At 38.0% G+C, this 22,165-nt stretch overlaps 2 protein-coding genes and 1 long non-coding RNA gene across 4 annotated transcripts in view; 2 read left to right on the plus strand and 1 right to left on the minus strand.

Annotated features, from left to right (window-relative positions):
- The first annotated feature begins 1,041 nt into the window (after positions 1 to 1,041).
- LOC111335767 (uncharacterized) overlaps positions 1,042 to 22,165 on the plus strand; it is a 64,410-nt gene continuing 43,286 nt past the window's right edge. The window contains exon 1 of the mRNA XM_088728248.1: positions 1,042 to 1,123. The gene's annotated coding sequence lies outside the window, so the exon portion shown is untranslated. The remainder of the gene's footprint in view (positions 1,124 to 22,165) is intronic.
- LOC148727252 (uncharacterized) lies at positions 5,781 to 6,768 on the plus strand. Its single transcript, XR_015989881.1, has 2 exons — positions 5,781 to 5,902; positions 6,190 to 6,768. It is a non-coding gene; the product is annotated as an uncharacterized LOC148727252 (long non-coding RNA).
- Positions 10,553 to 20,899, minus strand: LOC148727253 (death domain-containing ATP nucleosidase-like). 2 transcript variants are annotated; one of them, XM_088728358.1, is made up of 4 exons: positions 20,743 to 20,899; positions 15,252 to 15,319; positions 14,228 to 14,416; positions 10,553 to 11,051 (listed from the first exon to the last, which is right to left on the minus strand). In XM_088728358.1, exons 2-4 carry the CDS (start codon positions 15,262 to 15,264, stop codon positions 10,990 to 10,992), a joined length of 264 nt encoding a protein of 87 aa, XP_088584484.1. In that variant the 5' UTR covers positions 15,265 to 15,319; positions 20,743 to 20,899; the 3' UTR covers positions 10,553 to 10,989. The 2 variants fall into 2 exon arrangements, with proteins under 2 accessions (XP_088584484.1, XP_088584483.1); XM_088728357.1 differs by having other exon boundaries at positions 15,246 to 15,319.

The following is a 22,165-nucleotide window of genomic DNA, read 5'->3' on the forward strand; positions in this document are numbered from 1 at the left end:
ACAAACGACTACAAAGGATCTCGGATGGAAATGGGTCTTTAGACGATTTTAAAATTCCCGCTCTGGCTAATGGCTTGGTTACCATGGTAACGAGAATAGCATTGTTCAAAATTTATCAGTTGTTTTTGCCTTGGTGTTCTGGCAACCAAGCCAAAAGGGCAAGAGTTAACGAGATACACTTTATTTAGTCTTATTTGGAAAGTTTTTCTGGTACAAAACGATTATATGATAGAATTAGAATTAGTTCTAGTCCGGTCAGCGTTAGATTCCATCCACCAAAACCACCTCGGTCGAGAGGGACTGAGATGGAATGATGGACACCTCATGATGTATTATAGTTAAGCATGGGTCGCACTTGGTAAAGTTTGGTGTGAATGTGGTCACTTTGGTGTAAAAATCTGTCATCGGGGCACATTGCCTAATGCGACCCTAACTTTTCCAGTTCGCAAAAACTTTGAAAACAGGCCAAAACATCAAAGACGCCATAGTGCTTGGGTGGGGCAGGTAGCTTTCGGAAAACTCGGGCTAAACAATAGCAATCACAGCGGTAGCTGTCATCGCTTGTCAGTAAACAGCAAACGACTCGACTGGTCGCGGAACTGACCAGGCATATGGCGCTCGAAGTAATCTTCGCTGACGTCGATTTCTCGCTCTCATCATAGCGCCAGTCAAAACAGTTAAACAGGCGTTAACCCATCTTCCATAGGTCATACGAAAGACAAAAAAGTGCTCGTGATTTAACTGAATAAGAAGAATAAACATCACCGTGATCGTTATTAACAATGCTTCAACGGGACGCATTTTTTTTTTTTTGTTTTCCTTTTTCAGCTCACTGCTCTCTCCCCATAGCACGTCAATAAACGTGTGTCTGGTTTATCAAAGTGTCGTCACTGACATTTTTTTCACCAAGTACGACCCTGATAGTTGAAACCAAAAGTTTGCTTTCCGGTTGCGGTTTCAAATTTTATGTGTTTTTTTTGCCGGCAAAGTTGAAAACTTTGCCCTAGTGCGACCCATACCTTATAGATAGTTACGAAGCTACGAAAACATGCCGATTCATCCCGATGACTTGAGTGGAATATTTGTTTGGATAATTGCGTCGAAACTTTACACCCGAGAAATGGTAAGTACTAATTTATTGTTTGATGGTAGTATTATAAAACGTTTCGCGCAATTTTAGGCAGAAACTTCCGATATTCAAAAGGTGCCAAGGTATTTGGTAGTTTTGGTGGATCTCAGGCGTGGACATCCACCAAAACAGTGATCAAAACCAACAACAGTACTTTTTGAATTTTGTGTGTGGCCAATATTAGACCTTCAATGAAGCAAAAGAATTATATTCCACAAAACATTAGCAGTTTACGTTCTGGCTAATTATTTCTTATAATGCACAATTGCTGACCAAACGTTCATAATTAAATCATAAGACATGAAATTAGGTTAAAGTGGTTTTGGTGGATGTTTCTCTCTCCATCCACCAAAACTACCATGACAATTTCTGTTACTTCCATTAAAGAGGAATGGTTTGAACTGCTACTGGAGTAAATAACCACAATTTATTTCTTTGTACACAGATATTTTTGCAAAGTTCTTAAGTCAGCAGCTTTTATTATTAAAACCATAATCATCGCATGATGTTCAATGTAGAATACAAAAGGTTTTGGTGCGGCAATCATGTACTCTTGAAATATGATAAGAGGGAGTTTTAACTGATTTAACAGATGTTTGCAACAAAATTCGATATCCAGAAGTTTCTTCCTCTACTTCCTCTAAAATTATTACCTTTAAATACTACAAATCAGCACATCAGTAATTGTTATCAGGGATCTGAATATCTTACAAATCTTTCACATTGATTTCAAGTAACCTATTTCACATGGCATTTTACAAATTATTTCCCCTTTTAATTTCTGGATAGGCAGTGAAAGGCCTAATTGCCACTTTGGTAAATCAAATCATAATATGCCCTGTATTTTGTGATAAATTATTTACCACAATATAAGACAGTTGTTGCTGAATCTTATTTGTTTGATTGTTTGTTTTTTTTTTTCGCATACAACATCCAAAACAATGGCGGGGATAAATTTAAATGGCAAATTTTATTAGTGGTTAAAATTAAAGAACATTGGAAGATCAAATTAACTTTATTACCCATTTATTAACTTTGATTTCTTGCTTAAACCAGGCTCCTAATATTCAAAAGCATTAATTATTATTTTTGTGTTCTTTTGTGTAACATATCTTGAAAAATAAACACAGAGAAAGGCCGCAAAGGATTAAACTTGAAGCTAAAGCAGAGTTTAATTTGAGCCATAGCTGATTGAAATACTGAGCACTTGACCCATTTGGTAAAGTTCATGTATATGTCAGCCAGCTTGTCACAAGTCTTCCCCCTCTCCTCCAAAAGTCTCTATAAACAAATTTTACTATGTGGTCCTGCCATGATGATAAGTATATTACAGCTCCTCAATTTCCTTCTCTCAAAACAAAGTAATTCTGAATTTAATAATGTAATGGACTTGATAAAACTCTAACAATAACTGGCTGCTACTCGTAACAATAATTTCTTGATTTTTAAACCAAGCTGTTTTGAAGTTTTAATATTCTGTGATCTTTACATTTTTGGCATTGCCATTTCCTCTTTGAGTTGATTGCCCACTCTTGTTCTCCCCCCTCTTGAGTGAGACGTACTTCCTCATCCAACTCATCCATAACAACAACAACAAAAGATAGCGTTATGGTAAAATGAAGGGATGTCTCGTCAAGGCGGGGCAAAGATCACAGATATACCATAAACAATACGCTATAAATAAGAACCCTAATGCTTCATTTTGCAGTGATCACCTTCTTCTTTTTTATTTTCAGACCAGACTGGAACCTCCATAGGCGTGTTTACTTGTTCTGAGTGGGGACAAAAGGAAAAGGAATCAGCGTTGTAAACTTTTCTCTACTTATCTGTCTTTATGTGGACGTTTGCTTGGTCAATTCTTGACATGCGGTTTTTAACCGTAGCTCGATACATGTGCGTGCGCAGGTCAGATGTCTGAGGGAAGTATCGTCGGTTTTTGTCTTGTGCTGATCACCTTCAAACAAGACCTCTTTCACAAAGATTTTCAAATGCCGTCTCTTTTCATATATTTCCTTAACTCCCTCCGCGACGAGCGCGTCGATCCTCTTGATGATCTTCTCATCAAGGGGTTGAGATATTCCAGCGACCTATAGAAATAAAAAACTCGAACTGTGAAAATGCTCGCTATTTCAAGTGGGAACGCCCTAGTAATACACACCTATACGTTATTTACTCCTTTGCCATTTTTTTGTACTGTGTCAATGTTTGAAATTGTACTTTAACAACAGCAGAGAAAACGAAATCATGGCAAAAAATTTACAGGCACTTTTATGCCATACTTTGACCGGCTTGCCCGCCGCGTACTTTTTTTCATTGACCGTTGCATTAATTCGTGTTGAACACTAAGTTACCTCGCCAAAAAAGTGATTCTGATGGTCTGTAATGAGAGTTAGTTCAATGTAAATCCTTCTTTCGTTCTTAGTGATCCCATGTAAAGCTTTTCGCAAATTTCTAGACGCAGTCTCCCATCTCTTTTTGCTGTCTTCTTGAATATGAAAGACGAAAAATCATACATTTGAAGGGAAAAAATGGATGCCTTGTAACAGTACCCTGAATGCCTCTGATGCAGTGCACAAATAAGCTTTTCCCGCTGCTTCAACTCAACTTTTCTGTCAGGTTTAAAATTGATTCACGGCGTTTATGTAGATGAAAAGACAACTTGGTGCTGGCAGTGTGTTAGCTTTGTTTGACCACACTAACGTCCCAGACACAGAGAAAAAACATAAGGAAGCTCGAAGTGTCTTGAATAATTAAAAACGAGACCATCTTTCGTTCCAGTCAATAAGCCGGTGACTATTTAACATGAATTTTGGACAGTGATAGCCCTTATCGGATTTATTAAACCGAATTCGTTCTGTCAAGACATGAGGGAACTACCTTGTGCTCTGCATAAAATTTCTTGCATTTTTATTTGTACTTTGCAGTTAAACTTCCGCGTGTCTTGAACGAGAAATCTTCTTTTCTTGAACACGAAATCTTTGTGACCAGCCTTCTGTAAAAGATAAGTATATCAGCGTAAGATGAGTGATAGTGCATTTCTCAAGCTATATATTTTTTGGAAAGGGAAGAAACAGTAGTGTCATTGCGTGATGCCTTGAAAGATAAGGAGCCGACATAAGACAGCTGGATAGAAATAAAAAAGCGTAGAATTTTGTTTATTTTCTCTTTCGTCAGCAGCATACGTCAGTAAAAGGTTTTTATAATTGGTAAGTCTTAAACCATCTTATTTAGCCGATCGAGATTGAAGTGTTATCGTGTTTGTGATAAAAGTATTCTGAGATCAATGTCATATGACCCAGTGATCGATGTGTATCCGACCTTTCGGGTTCAAAAGCCAGAGGTGACAGTAGTAGCACCAATGTCGCGGATGCGAAAAATGTGTGTATGTACAGTGCAATATTTCTTTTACTTCTGCGTCTTTTCGTTTCCTTTTCTCTCCAGCTTTTCCATCTCTGCCGTGTTGACAATCGAACACTTTCCTTCCCAAAATTATGAAAGGCACACCATTAATAGGAATTTTTTGCACCTTTAATGTCTCGTGGATCTTCCCAGAGTATTTTGTGACTTCTGTTCGAGTGATCTGTTGTTAAATTGTGATGGAAGATAGGATCAGTAGTGCAAGGACAAGAGTGATACAAGCTAGCAAGACGTAACGCTTTCAAGTATATATGGGCATACCAGTGTTTCCGAAACCTTTGTCAGCCTTAAAGCAAGAAAACTTCGTCGTCGATTCTGTTTCGAATTCCGCAATGAGTTTATACGCCTCATCAACAGAATTTACGTGTGCAAAATTATCTGCATCTCTATCATCGTGCAAATTGTTCACGCTTTAAAATTCCCGCCACATTGTTTCTGTTTGTTCTTCGGGTGTTCGGCTATGTGTCCGCGCGGATTTCCGAGAATCTTCCGTTATGATTTGCAAGTTGCTAAGTATTCCACCTCAGTCCCTCTCGACCGAGGTGGTTTTGGTGGATGGAATCTAATGCTGACCTTCTAGTCCGGGTTTCAGTCGAATGTGATATTCAACGTACATAGAGCAGTAAATCAAAGGAAAAGTTATCGAAAATGGCTGGAGAGAGAAGTAGATCTGTCTACTGGAAGAAAAGAAAGAGATTTTTCTGTAAGACGAAAACAGGAAGATGAGTTTGAAGAGCGAAATCGCCCACTCAACTCTGAGCAGTTCCCTGGATGAAAATCAGCTTTCCAATAATTGGAAAAATTTTGCAACTCGGACTCTAAAGAAACTGTTGGTTCCTCCAGAGAGAATTAACAAATGGTAAACACCACAGCGTACACTATTGAGTTATGGATGCATGCGGGAGGTTGCTAAGCACGAGAGAAGCGTAAGAGTCGCTCGAGGCGATAGCCGAGAGCGACTCTAGCTTCTTGAGTGCTTAGCAAACCTCCCAAGTGCATCCATAACTCAATAGTGTACGCTGTGGTGTTTACCATTTGTTTTATAACATAACATTGATACATTGTAGCTAAAGAGTTCCCTTTTATTTAACAAATCTTACGCGACCAGAAAAAACAAGCACGCGCGTAAAAATAGTCTTTGCATTTGCTCACGTCAGCAGCGTACACCCATGGGCAAATGGGGGACGCTAAATTGACCAATCAGAGCGCACGCTTTACTTTGGTTATGTTATAAAATGAAATATGCCGATGAGCTTCTTTCAGACAGCTCTGATACCAAGGAAAGCGAGGGATATAGATTAACAGACGTGAAAAATTTATCCACGGCGGTCTCAAACGCGCACGTGTGTGAGATAGGTGAGAAATGTTTTGAAGTCTATGTCGTTCTCTGTCCTCGATTATGACTTATTTCCCATACCATATCGGCCCTTGGTTCCAGTTTTTCCCTGCTGAATCTCACTGATTTATCTATTAAATCTTGGATCAGGTACAAGAAAGATTTTTAGGTTTGTGCATATACACTGTAAACAATAATTATGGGGTGAAAAATCACAAAATGTATATTTCTGACTTGAGGTCTTTACTCTATTTATGATAAAATTGCCTGATTTATCTTAAAATTTTTACTTGATTTGTCTTTCTAGGCAACTTAACTCTTAAGGAGGCTAAAAGTGCTAGAGCAGGGCTGATGTCACAGTTTTCCCTTCAGTGCAATTCCTCTGAGGAATCCAGTCCACTTCCAACATCAAGTAGTGTGACCCAGTGAGGGAAATAATATGACATTAACGACTGAGTTGTCTTCCATGCTGTAGCATGGAAGACAGTAGTAGGCTAAAAATTATGGAGAGGCTATCTATCCTTGGTGGTGTATGCACCAGAGAGGCAGCACATGCAAAAGAAAGTAAACGATTGATGAAGTCTGATTTACAGGCTACGTAGAAGGAAAAGAGAGAGCATCAAGGGGAGCAACTTCTGAGGACTCGTTAGTAGGAAGCCCTTCAAGAAGCAGAAGGAGTAATATATGAACCAGGAGTCATTTGAATTACTTTTAGACACTCCTGTAGACAAAATATGGACACTTGGGCCACTAGAATGGTTGCATAATTTAAAAAACTAAGTGTGATTGCTATTTGTAAGTTTAAAGGCAATTTTTTCATTACGCAATAATTTTGTCTTCAAGAAAAGATATCTTGAGAACAATTTATCCGAATGATCTGAAATTTTCAGCATTTGTTCCTCTTGATAAGTTTTGTATTATGAACAGAGCGATTTTCCACATGATTTATATACTCCAAGTTATGAAGTGAAACATTACTTCGATTTCCTATGTGAAATTTAATCGACCACCATTTGAAATGTTTTCAACATATCAAAAATCCATCTGCTTATAAGAATAAGCAACATGTATTCTTTGAATTGACACTAAAAACATTTTTTTTCATTCATTCCAGAAGGAGTTATCTTTTCTTAATTAAGTAACCCTTGGTAGAACCCAGCAGGGGGCACAATAAAACGAATTGCATCCTATTACAATTGACATGTGGAGCGAAAAATATTTTTTTCATGATCATCAAGTCATAAGGTTTCCAGGGATATATAGTTTGCCTAAGTTTTGAATTAAATCCTAGCCATGAAAAATGGTTGAAAAATGGGCATTTTTTCTGGTTTACCCCCGAATTACGTGGCTTATGGTCGTTCCGAGGAACTCAGTTGGCTGAGGCTGGTTTCGGTCGATGTCATTTAGTGTCGACATGCCACCACTGAAGTACTATCTAACATCGACCGAAACCGAACCGGATCTCTGCTGTGGTTCTAAAAGAAATAGTAATAAATAAATAAAAATTTAAAATCCTAAATAAAATCGAGCAAGAGTGTGCTTATTGCCGTCCTTAGAGTCTCAAACAGTTGTATGTCAGCTTTTTCGACTTTCAGCTTAAAAAGTTTAGAAAGTTCGGAAAATTATTAGTAAAGTTCTACTTTAACGATCAGGTGTTAACATTTGGCACGAAATCTAAAATTTTCTGTGAGAATTGTTCTCTGAGAAGGACAATGGTGGGAGAAAAAAAAGCCCATACATCGTGGGCATCTCTATTCTCAGTCGCTTTCGATCCTTATTCGGGATACGTAGAGGACGAAAAAAGAGCAGAGGAGCCTATTAAAGCGTATGAAATTGCCACTTCTACCCGTTTCACGATATTTAAACAGACGGGGATTTTCCAACAATGGTTAGCATTTTGTGCAAGTGTCCTCATTTTTATTTTCCACGAGTTTACAGTTTAAAAATCACGTTTGTCGACCATCGTTATTCTTTAATTCAGGCCAGAAAGGAAAGAATCAAAGCCACAAAATCACAAAATTCAATCTGAATGGGCCGACTTGCAGGAAACGGCAGGGCTGCAGTCTGAGGTTTGATGGTATTCCATTTCAAATTGTTGGTGTAAAGATCCTGGAATGCCAAAATGGACCGAACCGAAACAAGGCACTAAAACGAAGAAGCTAAAAAGAAAATGGAAGAAGATGTAAGCACCGGCACAATCTAGGGGAGGGTACTTGACCAAGTGGCATAAGGAGAGATCTCAATCAAAAGCCTTCTGGTAGTTAAGGTCTTTGTGCATAGCCTCACGATATGAATGATTGGTCAGAAATGTTTTGCTAAACATTGACCTCAGTTGACAATAGCCATTAAGCAAAATATTCACTCCACTTGTGGGTTGGTATTTATTGCTGACTAATTATTCATATCGTGGGGCTACCCGTTGGGACTAGTTTTGCTAGTGTCCAGGCTGACCGCGTCGTAACGAACTTTTGACTGCACATGTTTTGACGGATGCGCATTCTAACGGCGTTGAAATGGCGGTCAATTTGAGATTTTCGCTGGTCTGGTTGCTCGACAACCCAACTATGGTGGGATTTGTTTTGATGAACTCGTAGGGCAACTATTTGGCTTTCGTGCTGCCAAGTTTCGATTCAAGGGGAAGTATTTAAGTGTGTTTTTCGAGCGATTTTGGCCAACGTGTGCGAGACACAGATTTCCTACCTTCCCTTTTACTTGGTAGTAGTGCTAGGACGTTGAGCTAAAACACAGCGAAACGGCCTCAAATCGCGACAAGAACAGCACAGACTATTATGTATGAAGGTAAGACTTTATTTCTTTTATTATTTCACACAACTCTAGGTTTACGGAGCTCAAAAGCAAGTCCAACTAAAACAACTATACAAACTCTATAATAATCCACTGTGTAAGAGCCTGTGACAGAGCCTGGGTTACCTGTGCTGACAAAAGCAGTTCAATCGATTCGGCTCTGAAGACGCATTTCACAGCTTGTAACCCAGCAAATCTAATCAAATTCGACAAAGTGGAAACGAAAAAGGCAAACAACATCACAAACTGCTGAATAAAGAGACAGCAAGTAATGCCATGTGCACCAATTCGCAAATGATTCTAAAATACAACAATGTCTTCATCTAAACGTGCTTGCGCATGCCGAAACCCAAGTCACGAGTTGAAACGATTTGGTATTCAAAACACAATCATAGCTGGTTAGTAGTCAAGCGATTCCAGCCAAATCCGGCAAAATCGTAACGAATGAGCGATTCAACATAAAAGATCTGGTGAATATAGAGTTATTAGTATAAATTTGAGCACCGATAACGAACATGTCTTCATCACGACCGAACAAAAGCTCTAGCACTAAGCCACGGGGATTAACAATTCAGGTTTTAAGAAACAAATTCCCCGCTAGTAGATATAGGAATCAAGCTGAAAGTTTATAGTGCATGGGTGAGTTTACCTTGGCAAGGATCAACCGCCTAGAAACGTCGAGTAAGTCTTTCAAGAATAGTTGAAACAAGACCAATGCTAAACTTGCCACAGCCCGATGAGCGACAGCCACGTCAGAGGGTATGCGGTCATCAATGCGGGTTCAAGTGTTACTGGTATAAGCTTGCCTCTTTCTTATACAGTAAAATAACTGTCAACGCAAAACATATCAAATCGCTCAAATTCGCCATTTAGAACCAGAAACGACAATACACAGCAACTGAGGTAGGTTTACATTTATTTTGAGCCTTAACATAGACATTCCTCGATATAAGTTCACGATATTACGACTCTTCAATATTCTCCCATACATTTCTTTATATTTCGAACAGACGACCAGACACCCCGCTTGTGTGGGCTCCCTGTGTTTAAAACCGAGGAACTTTGTTTTCGTCTAAGACATTCTCCTATTTCCAGAGGTTTTAAGGAGAAAATTAATTTTCGAAAATTTTCAGGGGATGTACCAAGCTCTTGGGGGTTGTTCTGTAAAAGAAAAGCGGCAAGGAAAACGACGCCTCGAAGCAACAGAATAGGAAACCAACCCTGCAAACTGCTCAAAAATCCGTTTTCCGCGGCAAAACCTGGCGCATGCGCATACGTTATTCAACTTTGTCGATGTGGGCGACATCGTACTGGGGTTAGAGTGAACGCTGAGATTGTAGGACCCAGTAGCAGGTCGCTCCTGGGGTATGGTGTTTCCTGCGGCCTCGATCTTCGTTGCTGCTGTACAAGATGTAGGGCCATTAGAGTATCAATAAAGTATCGATAAAGTACTTTAAATTTGTTTGTTTGCAAGCCTTTACTCCTTTCCACGAGGTGTCGAGGTGATCATTAGGAACGAGTCTAAAAATCAAACATCTTGGGAAACGAAAAATTTTAACCTCCCTTCAAATTTTGCAAGCCGGTAGGCACTCAGAGAGGATACACATAAATGTCCTTTTTAAATTTAGATGTATACAGCATTTTTTAAGGGTATTTTTGGAAAACTAACTTTCAGATATTTGACATTGTAAATTAAGTTGAAAAGCCTTTTAAAAAATGCTTCAGCTTCACGACCACATCACCTCCGCTTCAATTTTTATCGTGTTTAAATATATGTTGTTGTTTTTCAGCACTCTTGTTGCCATGGTAACATCGGCTGCTTGTTCGAGGCCTGCGGCCTTATTTTCGTACAAAAACATCGCAAAAAAATGTGTGAAATGTTTATTCCTCTATCTCAAGTTAAATACAACATTACTAATTTGTAATTCTACCATATACACAGTAACATCATTCGCATTTACTTTGATACATTCAACTTTCCCTGAAAATGAATGTGAACACACCCATAGATGATATTATTCGGTAATGTTTCAGTCATTTTTGTCAAACAGGGTGAGCGTCCATTGGAAATTACGAAATGTTTGCTAATTTTTGGCTCACAGAAAATGAACACACATTTTTTCTACGAAAGCCGATGAAAGCACGACTGAAAGGGTCCTTTAGGAGTAAATGACTTAAGAAATTTTACAATTTGAATTTTCTTGTATACGTTATATGATATATTTATTTAATTACATTATTGTAATATACGCAATTCAGCCGCAAGGCTGCTAGGTATATTTAAATAAACTATCTATCCATCTCAATTTGACTCTCCCCGTTTATGGTCAGAGGCTGTTGATAATGCAATTGAGGCACTTCCGTCTGAAAGATAAAATAGGAAAATATTTGATAAATAATCTGAACACGAGGAAAAGTCGTTTAGGTATTTTTTAAAAACTCTCTACTCTACGCTGTTTCGCTGTATTGAGGACAAGGTAATTCACAAGAGCTTTAGCTCTTGATCTTATTCTGATTGATAGCAAACGCTCATAAAAGCGTCTTTCGTATGGATCATTATCCCTTGTACACCGTGAAGTATTTTTCACAATTCACTTAGCCAGAGGTTTAATTTAAGAGATAAATAAGCGTTGCCTGTGCTCTGTTCTGTTGTCAAACACGCAGGAAGTGGCTTGAGCATGATAGAAGTGTAGGAAGAAACCCGAGACTTCATTGCACGAGTGATGTGTGCAAACAATATTTTATCAAGTAGTATAATAAACTGAGGAGATAAGTTGCCCGGAATCAGAAATAAATAACGAAGTGTCCGCTTTCCATGAATGTCGTATGATTAATGACTTATTTATTATTAAAAAGGAAACCCCTGAAGCCGGATTAAAAACTAGCAGGAGTTTGTGCTTGCCGCAGATTGGTAGGTATGCTGTTCCACATCACCGCACCACTATGGCTTTAACTGTTTTTTAGAAAATCGGTGTGGGGGAGTGGAACAGCTAGTTCGCCCTCACAATTCCTAAGAGAATAGGTAGATACTGCACTCCCATCGGTAAACATTGATTTCAAATAATCAAGGGCGAGATCATTAAGAGATTTATGGACCATAGTGGCTGTAATTAATTCTCGTTGAAGATTAAGTTTTTGCCAGCCTAGTCTAACAAAGAGATCATTCGCACTGGCATCATATGAAGAAGAGGTCAAAATACACGCAGCGCGATTCTGTAGTTTTTGTAGTTTAATGGAAAGAGATTCATTGCGATTCCCCCAAACGACACTACGGTAATCGAAGAGGTTGAACTAAAGCATTATAGATGCATAAGAGCGTTTCAAAAGGAACAAAAGATCTGCTTCTCTTCAAGATGCCAAAGTTAGAGGCAGTTTTTTTGGATATATGTGCGATATGTATGTTCCAATGTCGTGATATGTCGTGCTGCTGTTTCTATTTTCTTCAAATGATGAAATTTCATTGTCATCTAACTTCTTTTCTTCGTTCGATTTATCTAATTAACTTAGATCAACATTCGCCAGCCATTCCGACTCATCGTCGTTAGAAAAATAATTTAAATTGTCTGCCATTTTTTTTCGTAACTTCAATCCAATCCGTCGCTTGCACGATGCAAGAAAACCTGTCTGCCCGGTTCTCTGGGAGTACAAATACCGCGAGATATTTCTACTCGTTTTGGGCGTCATTGGTAATCAACGAAGCACAGTTAAATAATAAATACGCGGACATACATAGGAGTGACATACGGACACATACGAGAACATACAGCTACGTACGAGTAATATTCGGATACATCCAAGTGCACACGGGTTAAAGTTTGCCATTTTTCTCTTTATCTTGCAAGAGAACCGTTAGAACTAGTTGCGTGCGAACTATCTGTACAAAGACATACTAGCGCTCGGCATTCATCCCCACGACGACAACGCGCGTGATTAAAAATAGTGATACCTTTTTACTGAGTGGTATGAAAAGTGGTGCACGCATAAAAGATGGAAATTTTCGCGTTGTAGACCTCTTGTTAATCGCTTTTGTTTGGCCAAATTTGGTAGAATTGTCCATCGTGATCGCGGGATCCAAGAAAGTCGCACAGCGTTGAAACCAATTTGACACAATAATAACAATAACAACAATAATAATAATAATAATAATAATAATAATAATAATAATACTGAAACGCTTTGTTTTTTCTTTGGTGTGATATCACACCGAAAAAAAAAAAAAAAACAAAGCGTTTCAGTATAAGCGTTCTACGCCTGGGAATAACGTTGAGGCCTTAAGGAACGCCAGCTAGCGAGAGGCTTGCAAGAAGTCATGCACTAATTATAGGTGCCAGATATTTTGCAAACCTCTTGCCAGTTCATTTGCCTCAGCAGATCGTGGCCTTCTACTTCCTCGCGGGCTTAGAAACGCTAGTGCCACAGCACTTATGAGTGATAAACCTGTTTGCAGGCTAAAATCAAAAGTGATCTTGTAAAAGAAACTGTAGTATATGAAATTCATATGTGTGAACTGTGGTTTAAGAAATGAAAATGAAAACCATCTTCGGAGTAATGAACAATACATAAGCAGAAGGGAAAATAAGGCCTAAAAAAATTCAGGGCTGTACGGAATTCGAACCCACGACCTCCGCGATGTGCTTATAGGTGGTTTGCACGTTACGTCATTGCCGCCATGTTGGTGGACGTAAACAATAGATATCTCATTGGCTCCTTTTGTTCGTCCACCAGCATTTGTTCCTTTCACCACTGTTACTCGTGTCTCTAGAGATTGGTTGCAAACCCCCACAAAATGATCAACACAATGACCACAGTGGTAATGGTTCAAATCCCTTACAGGCTAGAATTTTTTCAGGCCATATTTTCACTACTGCTTAAGTTTTGTTCATTACTTTATTACATTCATATTCATGCTCTTTTAAGTCACGACAAGAGCTGCCCTCATTACTTCTTTTGTTAACGAGCAAAAAACGAGAAAGGCCAGAGCAGGCGCCACAGGAGCGAGTATGTCGCAAAGTTGACGAGGAATCTAAGGACGTACTTGCAAAACTTTACACATGGAGCTCTAGTAACCTTGACTGTCCTTATTGTTTCAGTTTATAGACAAACTGATTCTGTTCACGTTTGTATGACTTTGATAGTATATAATCACATTATGACTTGTTTCACGCGATCAAGAAGTAAAGAAATACAATTTAGATGATTTCCTTTGAACTTTGTACATCGCCTCAGAATATTGCCACCATTTATGAATCTCGCAATAAGTTGCAATTTTAAAACCTGAAAGAAGTACTGAGAGTATTGTCGATTCTTAAATGGAGAATAATACATGGGCGTGTGAAAGAATTTCTCCATAAATGTTCCACTCAATAGCTCACGAGTTATAGAGTTGAACACGATTTACTTGATTTCAATTTGCGTCCTTTTTACACAATAAATCAATCATCTTGATTTGCAATACATACAAGAATATTCTGTGGGAACTTAGATCTAAATCAGATCTATCCCTGTAAGAAGAGAAAACAAGTTGAGGCAGAAAGTAATACCTGGGATAAAGGGAGGCCAATCTTGAAATATGACTGAATCATTCAGATTGTGGGCTACAACCGATGCCGCCATCACACTGGCGAATTCCTTCCACTTCTCATTTGAAGACTGCTTTTCATCTACAAAGTCTTTGATGCCCTTGACCACCAGCCATTCGGTTTTACAGTCATGAGCTGCTACGAAAAGACCTAGAAAAGAGAAAAACGTTTGTTTATATTTCCTTTTTAAATTTTTTTGCAAGTGGCGAAATATTGTAACATTTAACCAGGAGATTCATCAATAAAAAACTATAGTTAAAAAAATTTTAATAACGATGACGTTTCGACGTTAGCATAACGTCATCATCAAGTCAAAATATCAATGAAAGGAGTATCTGGACAAATCGTGAAACAGAGAAAGCTAATTACACAATAGGTTATATGTATATACAGGTGACAATAAAAGATAAAAACAATGATATTAAACATAAAAGATACAAATACATGGTTGGAAAAAGAAAGAATAAAAGCAAAGTGACTCTATTTAAGTGACAGGAGGCTTCTTTCGTGCTTAGCAACCCCTGCGTACATCTATAACTCAAAAGTGTACGCTGTGGTGTTCACTATTTGCTAATTATTTTTACTTTACATTTGTACGTTTAGGTAGATATTTAAGCCAAATGTTACAATTAATACTGATGCAACTATTTATTCATCTATCTATTTATTAATGACTCCACAAACTGCAAAGCTTTAATCCTCATCTTGTGTAAAGAAAGGAAACAGTTATTACTATTATTATTATCATTATTAATAGCAAAAATATCTTGCAGTCTGACACAATCACTGTTAAAATACACATTATAAAGTTGCTGCAAAGTCTTCATTCTATAAAGTATGCAGTTTCTTGGACCAGCAGAGACAATTCCAGAACACTTTTTCAAATCACTTCCTACAGGCTACATATGCAAAAAGTCTGGAAAATTTGACACTGTTGAAATATCTTTGGCCTATCAATTATAATCATTGTGATTCTCACCTTCACCTTCACCTTCCATTTCAACCGCATCTGCTTCACGTTGTTGGTTATTTTTGTCCTTGTTTGCCTGTCTCCTGTAAATTAAGAGATAGTTCTATTTATTATAGACAACTTAATAAAACTCTAACTGTAACAAAGCTTTGATGACTTTCAATCCAAAATACTAAAATATCCTTCATCATTCAGCAAATGCATGAAACCTCAGCCAGCATATGTTATAGCCCATCCATTTAATTTTGTGCAACTACATTGGCTAACTTACATCATGTGGTGCAAATTCAAATAATTATCTTCTGATTATTTATGTGAAAAAGAAACAAATGGGAAAAAGCTAGCTCAAGAGTTCTCTTTTTCATCTTTAAGAGCCGCTGACTGTAAATATCGAGAATCTACCTACAGTTGCAAAATTGTGTGGTTCTTTTCAATTTTCTACAGGACCCTTATAAGGAGCCTTTTTTGAAAATTATATAAAAAAGTTCTATCCTCCTTCTTTTCTCTGAAAAATTGCAAAGTTCAAAATATGCCTAGATGGTCCCCTCCCCCATAAAGCGATGAAAAATTATGCAACTTTGTATGCTACAACAATGCAATCCCGCTTTTTAATTTTGTGTGCTAGCAGATTGCCCTTTTATCTCTTGGAAAATATTAGTATCTTGTTATAATGTTGCATTAAGTCTGAAAAGTGACACGTTGAGATAAAGTACTTCATGTCATTTTTTTTAGAGGTAAAATAGAAGTCAACTTCAGTGGCCTATGAAGAGGTCTGCCATGTATATTAATTTTATAAATCATAATCTACACCCCCTTACAGTCAAACTAAGTGAAGCGTACCCCTCAAGATTACATTAATAAATTGATCATCAATTGCATTACATTTTTTGTCACTTTAACCCAAACTATTTTAAAGCTGGACATGCTGCTTATGGCAGACCAAGAAAGAAACTTTGAGGAATTACACTACAAGGATGAAGCTTAAAGAAGATATATATTTTGATTTGTAAATATATCACACCAGACTTTTTTAGAGGCCTTTAAAAGGCTCATGACAGCTGTTCAGCAGTTCACATTGCATTTTTCACAAAGCAGCCCAAACTCTTTTAAACCTGGATGCACTGCTTATAGCAGGCCAAGATACAGACTTAGAGGAATTAAAATACAAGGATAAAGCTTTAAGATGTATATTATGATTTGTAAGTATATATGGCAGTCCCCTTCATAGGCCACCGAAGTTGACCTCTATTTTACCTCTGTGAAAAAGACGCAAAATACCTTATTTCAATGAGTCACTATTCAGACTTAACGTAACAATATAACAAGAAATTAATATTTTCCAAGAGATAAAAGGACAATCTGCTAGCACACAGAATTAAAAAGCAGGATTGCATTGCATTGTAGCAGACAAAAATGCCAAAGTCACATAATTTTTCATTACTTTACAGGGGAAACAATGGCCATCAGATCTAGATGTATTTTGAACTTTTCGATTTTTCAGAGAAAAAAAAGTGCAGTAGAAAATTTTAATATAATTTTCCAAAAAGGCTCATTAAAAGGGTCCTTTAGAAAAAATTAAAATGAACAACAAAATTTTGCAACTGTCAGTGGATTTTCAATATTTACTGTCAGTGGCTCTTAATACTTTACATGGAAGAAACATAGACTTGTTTCACAGAATCTAGTCGTGTGATATTAAAAAGCTTACCTAAAATGCAGAAAGTATAGAAAACTTAACACTAGTTGCTGTAATTCATGACACAAAAATTAAACTGTGGGGTAATAAAATAATTACCCTCACCCCACCTTTGGCTTGCTAATATGTTGGCTGATAATATCCTTTGCAAGGACGCTGTCCTCAAAATTTCACATTTGTTCTCAAAGTTTCCCTTCTTGGCCAAATATTAATTTTTTGGACTATACCTTGGCCATGGACTTTATCAGCCAGCATGCCAGCCACATAAAGAGGTCTATTTACTGAATGATAAACAAGTTGGAGGCATTCTTCAACTGATAGTCATTAGAGGCCCTCAGTCATAACGTTCACCATTTGCACAGTTTGGTGAGACCTATGCGACTAAAAGTTATTTATTATCCATCATCAACATCATTAGAAACTGTTTGGAAAAAAGGTGCAGCATTTTTATTTGAGAATAAGAAAAATGGTAAGTTTTGAGCTCAGTAAAGAAATATAGAAAGATGTTTTTTCATCTAGTCACGAGAGTGGGGCAAAGAAAAAAATTCTGTGTCCCCATGAGAAATTGAACCTCAGACCTTTGGATTCTGTGCTCCAATGCTCCACCAATGAGCCACAAAGACTCTATGGTGAGCAAGGCCCATCAAGAAGTATGTATAAGAAAGAAAGTAAGGTTGAAGACTCAACACAGACGTACTCACTTGGTACATTATCAAATGGTAAATTGCTGAATATAGGGATATGAATAGCAATTCTGAGAATCATTTAACAAATGGTTAGAAAATAAGAACATCTCCAATATCCATGCAGGAAGTGCTGACAGGAGTACCAAGCCATGAGTTTGAATTATTTTCTTAATATTGCTCATGCAGAATGCAACAGGACAGTTTAATACATTTGGTCTATACATATGTTATAGTTTGCTTTATGTTTCAGGCCAAATTTGTTTCAAAAAGTTTTAATTTATAGCTTCCTGGAATATCTTAATTAAATAAATCTTCAACATAGCAATCATTCTTAAATAGAACAAGCTTTCCCTCTGTGTCAGAGTATTTACATTAAGCCAATTGGATTTCAAATACAAAGAATCTGGCTGGTGATATTTTCTAGGTCATTCAAGATCATACCAGTCACAGAGTCAAGACATGAGAGTATGAAAATACTCCTGTAGAGTAATTCTGAGGCATTGTCATATGTGACAGGAATTTGCAGAAATATAACAATACCAAATCTTTGAGAGCACTTAGGCTAAGTTGACTTTGTATATACCAGTAATCTGTCCTTCTGACTGGTTGTATTTCCCTATCCATCCAAGACCCCACCAGCCAAAGAGAAAAGACCATAGAGAATGAAAATATTCCTGAAGAGTGGTTCCAATACAGTGAAAGACAAGAGAAGGATGTAGAAAAGTATTCCATCAATCCAAATGTTAGTGAAATTGGACTACATATGAGCTGTCCCTTTGTCCAGTATTAAATACAGATCAGCGCTCTAAGCTCAATTTTTCAAAATGTTGCTGTTTGGTCACACCCCTCCCCCTAGAGAAAAAAACACAGAAGGGGAGGACACTTCATGATACATTACACGATGGGCTAATGCACCAAACGGCACGTTTTAACACTTAGGTTTGCTACTGAAAGAGAAAGAAAAGGAAGAGACTGTCTAGTAGCAAATGCGATTTAATTCAACATTACAAAGCTGCTGAGACTGTGCAACATTGCCAATTGCCCCTTCAAATCGATTCAATTTGCCATTTTTTTACGCAGTTGAGTTTCTGAACGACGAGAGGCGAAAAGAGAAACGCAGGTGATGCCACCGCTTGTACTATTGACTAAATTTGTCCTATTGTTGATAATTTTTCAAGCAAGTTTCTCTTTGAATCTGTTGGTCGCCAACTGGCGACTTTCGCCAAAATTTTAGTTGCCAAATATTTTTTTCACTCGCCATGGCGACCACCACAGCTTAGAGTGCTGTAGATATACAGATCCTACCAGAAAGAGATAAAACAAAGGAACCTTTGATTTTGAGGATGTTTTGCAGCAATTTTGCAACAAATCAATGCACTCTCATGGTAATACAAAGTCTTGTTTATATTTGCAAGCATAAGTCCACACCTCTAGGGTAGTAAGCTAATGCTCTGAATATAAAAATTCCGATCTACAAATGTGAAGGAAACAGGAAAAGAAGAATGAATTGATTATATCCTTACAACAGTGTGAATCCTCCCTCTTAGCAAAGTTACTGCCATCAGAAAATGTAGTGCAGCTCTCCATGAGGCCAAGTCAAATTAATTGCTTTCATTACAATTGAGATGGTACATTACTAGTGAAAGATGTCCATTTCACAATCTCACATTGTTAAAAGAAATTAGGGCAATTTTTTATCTAGTGTTAATATAAGTCAAGGGACTGTGAGTTGAATTCTTTAAGCATTTAGCAGAGCAATCAGAAGGAGTGACCAACTTATTGTGAAGTGTGGTCTATGGTCAATCTCCTTGATGTGAGGTTTCTTTTAGATCAAATAATTCTCATTTGATATTGTGCAGTTTGTGATGGTCATTTGAGCTTACTGGTTCCTTAATGATGGGTAGCACAATCACGACTCCATTTTGTGTTACATGGGCCAAAAATGCTTTCAATGCTAAAATGCTCTAATTATTGTTTCTCTATGTCCACTTTTGCTCTTAATGTTTGTTTCAAGCAAATTCATGAAAAATATCCATTAAAAGCTGAGATATTGGGATTAATAAGAAAGAACCCACAGAATGTAGTCACGACCATGCTACACATCAATGTAAACACCAAGAGCAAGGAATATCAGGTAAAACTCGGCAGACCTCATTGTGGGCTGAGAGGTTGTTTATATTCTATCATTAAACTTACTCACTCACTCAATAGGACAATGTAATGGCTTTGCCTCAACAGGAGGCAGTATAGGCATAATTAAAGTAACTGTGAACCACTGGACTTGAATAATGTTTAATGAAAGGCTGGGACTGGACTTTTTGGGCATTAATTCATAGCTCAAGGGGTCCACTTCCAGGAAATGTTTATACAATGCCTTTATTTCATTCTTTTCACAAGCACCGGCACAATTTTCTAGAAGGTTTATTAAGGTTGTATTTTGACATTTTTTCAATGACAAGAGTGTTCATGCAACAAAGATTATCGAGGGGTTCTTCCTGATGCAGCAATTTAAAATAGGAAGATAATTTTCCTTGAATAACCATTGTCCACAGACTGAGATGTCAATTGTCTGCATATTGCCACCATTTCAGTTGTTTAATTGTAAAATTTTCTTCTCTGAGTATGTGTAAATTTTCTTCTCTGAGTATGTGTAAATGTGGCACAGTGGATTGGCTAGTAGCCATGAAAGTGAGAGGCTGTGAGTTCAAATCCTACAATTCACGATATCTAATTATTTTATATTTTTCTGATTAACAGCGTCGTTTATGCATAAAAATATGGGGAAAGACAGCATTTTCCTTTCTAAAGTTTGTGTTTAAAAATTATCAGGAGTATATTAATTATTCGAGAATTGGTCCAGCAGCCTTTGTCGGGCCTTAAGTTATCACTAGTGTCACATAGGATTACGAAGGAAAAACGATGACAACTTTACCTTACAACAGAATCGGAGAGGGAAAACCTTGAAGTGTTGCGCTTTACGAAACACTAGGCCACGATTTCTAACAATTTGGTTCTAAATCAGTCTTTCAGAGGAGAGATCTGCGTTAGCAGCCAAAGCGCACCACCCTCGCGCCATGTTAAGCAAGACTTCCTGCAAATATAACACACTTAAAGCAAAGTTTACCTTCTTTTCCCACTATCACTTGTTAAAATCCGTCCTTCGGCTTCTCTCTCGGCCCGCTACCAGGTTTCAGTAGCTTTGATTTGCCAAATCATCCACGGCGGCAGACATCGCGAGGAGCATCCTGACCGGAATGAAAAACGTCTGCGCGTGCGCCAGAGACCCGCGGTATGAAACGCGGGCTCAGACGCGCACTTGTTTAAATTCAATAAATTTTGCGGGAAATGATCAGCCGTTACAAAAGTTTAAAAAATAAGGAAGCCGTTAAAAAGATAAGGTTTTAATTCTCATTTTTGAAAAGAAGAAAAGAATTTTAAAAAATTGAGGGGGTGTAAAAATTGTAAAAAAAATTGTTCTCGCGCCGAAAAACGGTCTTTTATGCAAAGTTCCAATACGGTTGCGAACTAGCTCAATTTGAGGCAACGTTTACAGTGTCGTGTTGGCTTTTTTTGATCACTTTTTCGTCCGTTCATGCAAAATGTTGGTTCGTCGGTAAAACAAGGAACAGTAAAGAAGCTTTTACGGCACTTCTAAGCCCCTGCCACTTGGTTTGGCAAGAGCTGTGAACTTTCCTGAAGAAACTCCAGTTTGTTTACATCATCATTCATTCATTTTTTTTTTTTTTTTTATTTGTTTGAGCAGGTTGAATTTATGGCAGCTATATAGCTGATGTGGACCTGCTATTTTCCCACCCATCCCATTCCAGGCACAGGCAGCCCAAGCTCACTACAAGAAAAGCGGACGTGACTCTTACCGTGTTGCTTGTTGTTTTCTTTGTTGATTCCTAGCGTTTTCTTTTAGCAGTTGAACACCAACATAGCGCCAACTCGCCGAAAACGCTTCAAAAAGGCCTGAGACGCTAGGAATCAACAAAGAAAACAACAAGGCAATAAGGTAAGCCCATTTTATTTCGAAACAAGACATTTTTTCTCTCTTTTAAGGCAAACCGATAACTTCCCATACAAACCTTTATAAATATAACACGTTGCGCAACACGGTAAGAGTCACGTCCGCTTTTCTAGTAGTGAGGTGAGCTTGGGCTGCCTGTGCTCCAGGGGAGGACATCCATCACACAGTGATCTCGTGCGTGGGAAATTAACGTCTCCTGCCCCTAACCCTGCAGGAGACGGGCCCTCCATTTATTCGTCCCTATCCGAGAAGACTAGAATATCTAACCATTTCTTGATGTTAACGTTTGAGAAAGGTAGCAGATTCTTCTCAATCATTTTAAGACCTTGAGTGTTGGTCCGGGCGGGGCTTGAACCCTCGACCTCCCGCACTAACCGAGAGGCTCACCGGGAGGCGGTTCGTCGAACGATCGAAAAGCAAGATAGTCGCTGCTCATTGCCGTTTTCCGACCAACATTCCAATGAACTAAACTTAATTCCTGTAAGCCTTTTCGAGATTTTGGACATAAAGGGAAGAA

Source organism: Stylophora pistillata, chromosome 7 (assembly GCF_964205215.1).
Source record: "Stylophora pistillata chromosome 7, jaStyPist1.2, whole genome shotgun sequence".
NCBI classification, from domain to species: Eukaryota; Metazoa; Cnidaria; class Anthozoa; order Scleractinia; family Pocilloporidae; genus Stylophora; species Stylophora pistillata.

Bases quoted from the DNA above. Each gene is read 5' to 3' on its own strand.
- LOC148727253 (XM_088728357.1), bottom strand. The intron at 11,052-14,227 runs GTATTACTTTCT...TTTATCTTTCAG, and splicing joins TTGGCCTCCCTTTATCCCAG to ACGGAAGTGCCTCAATTGCA.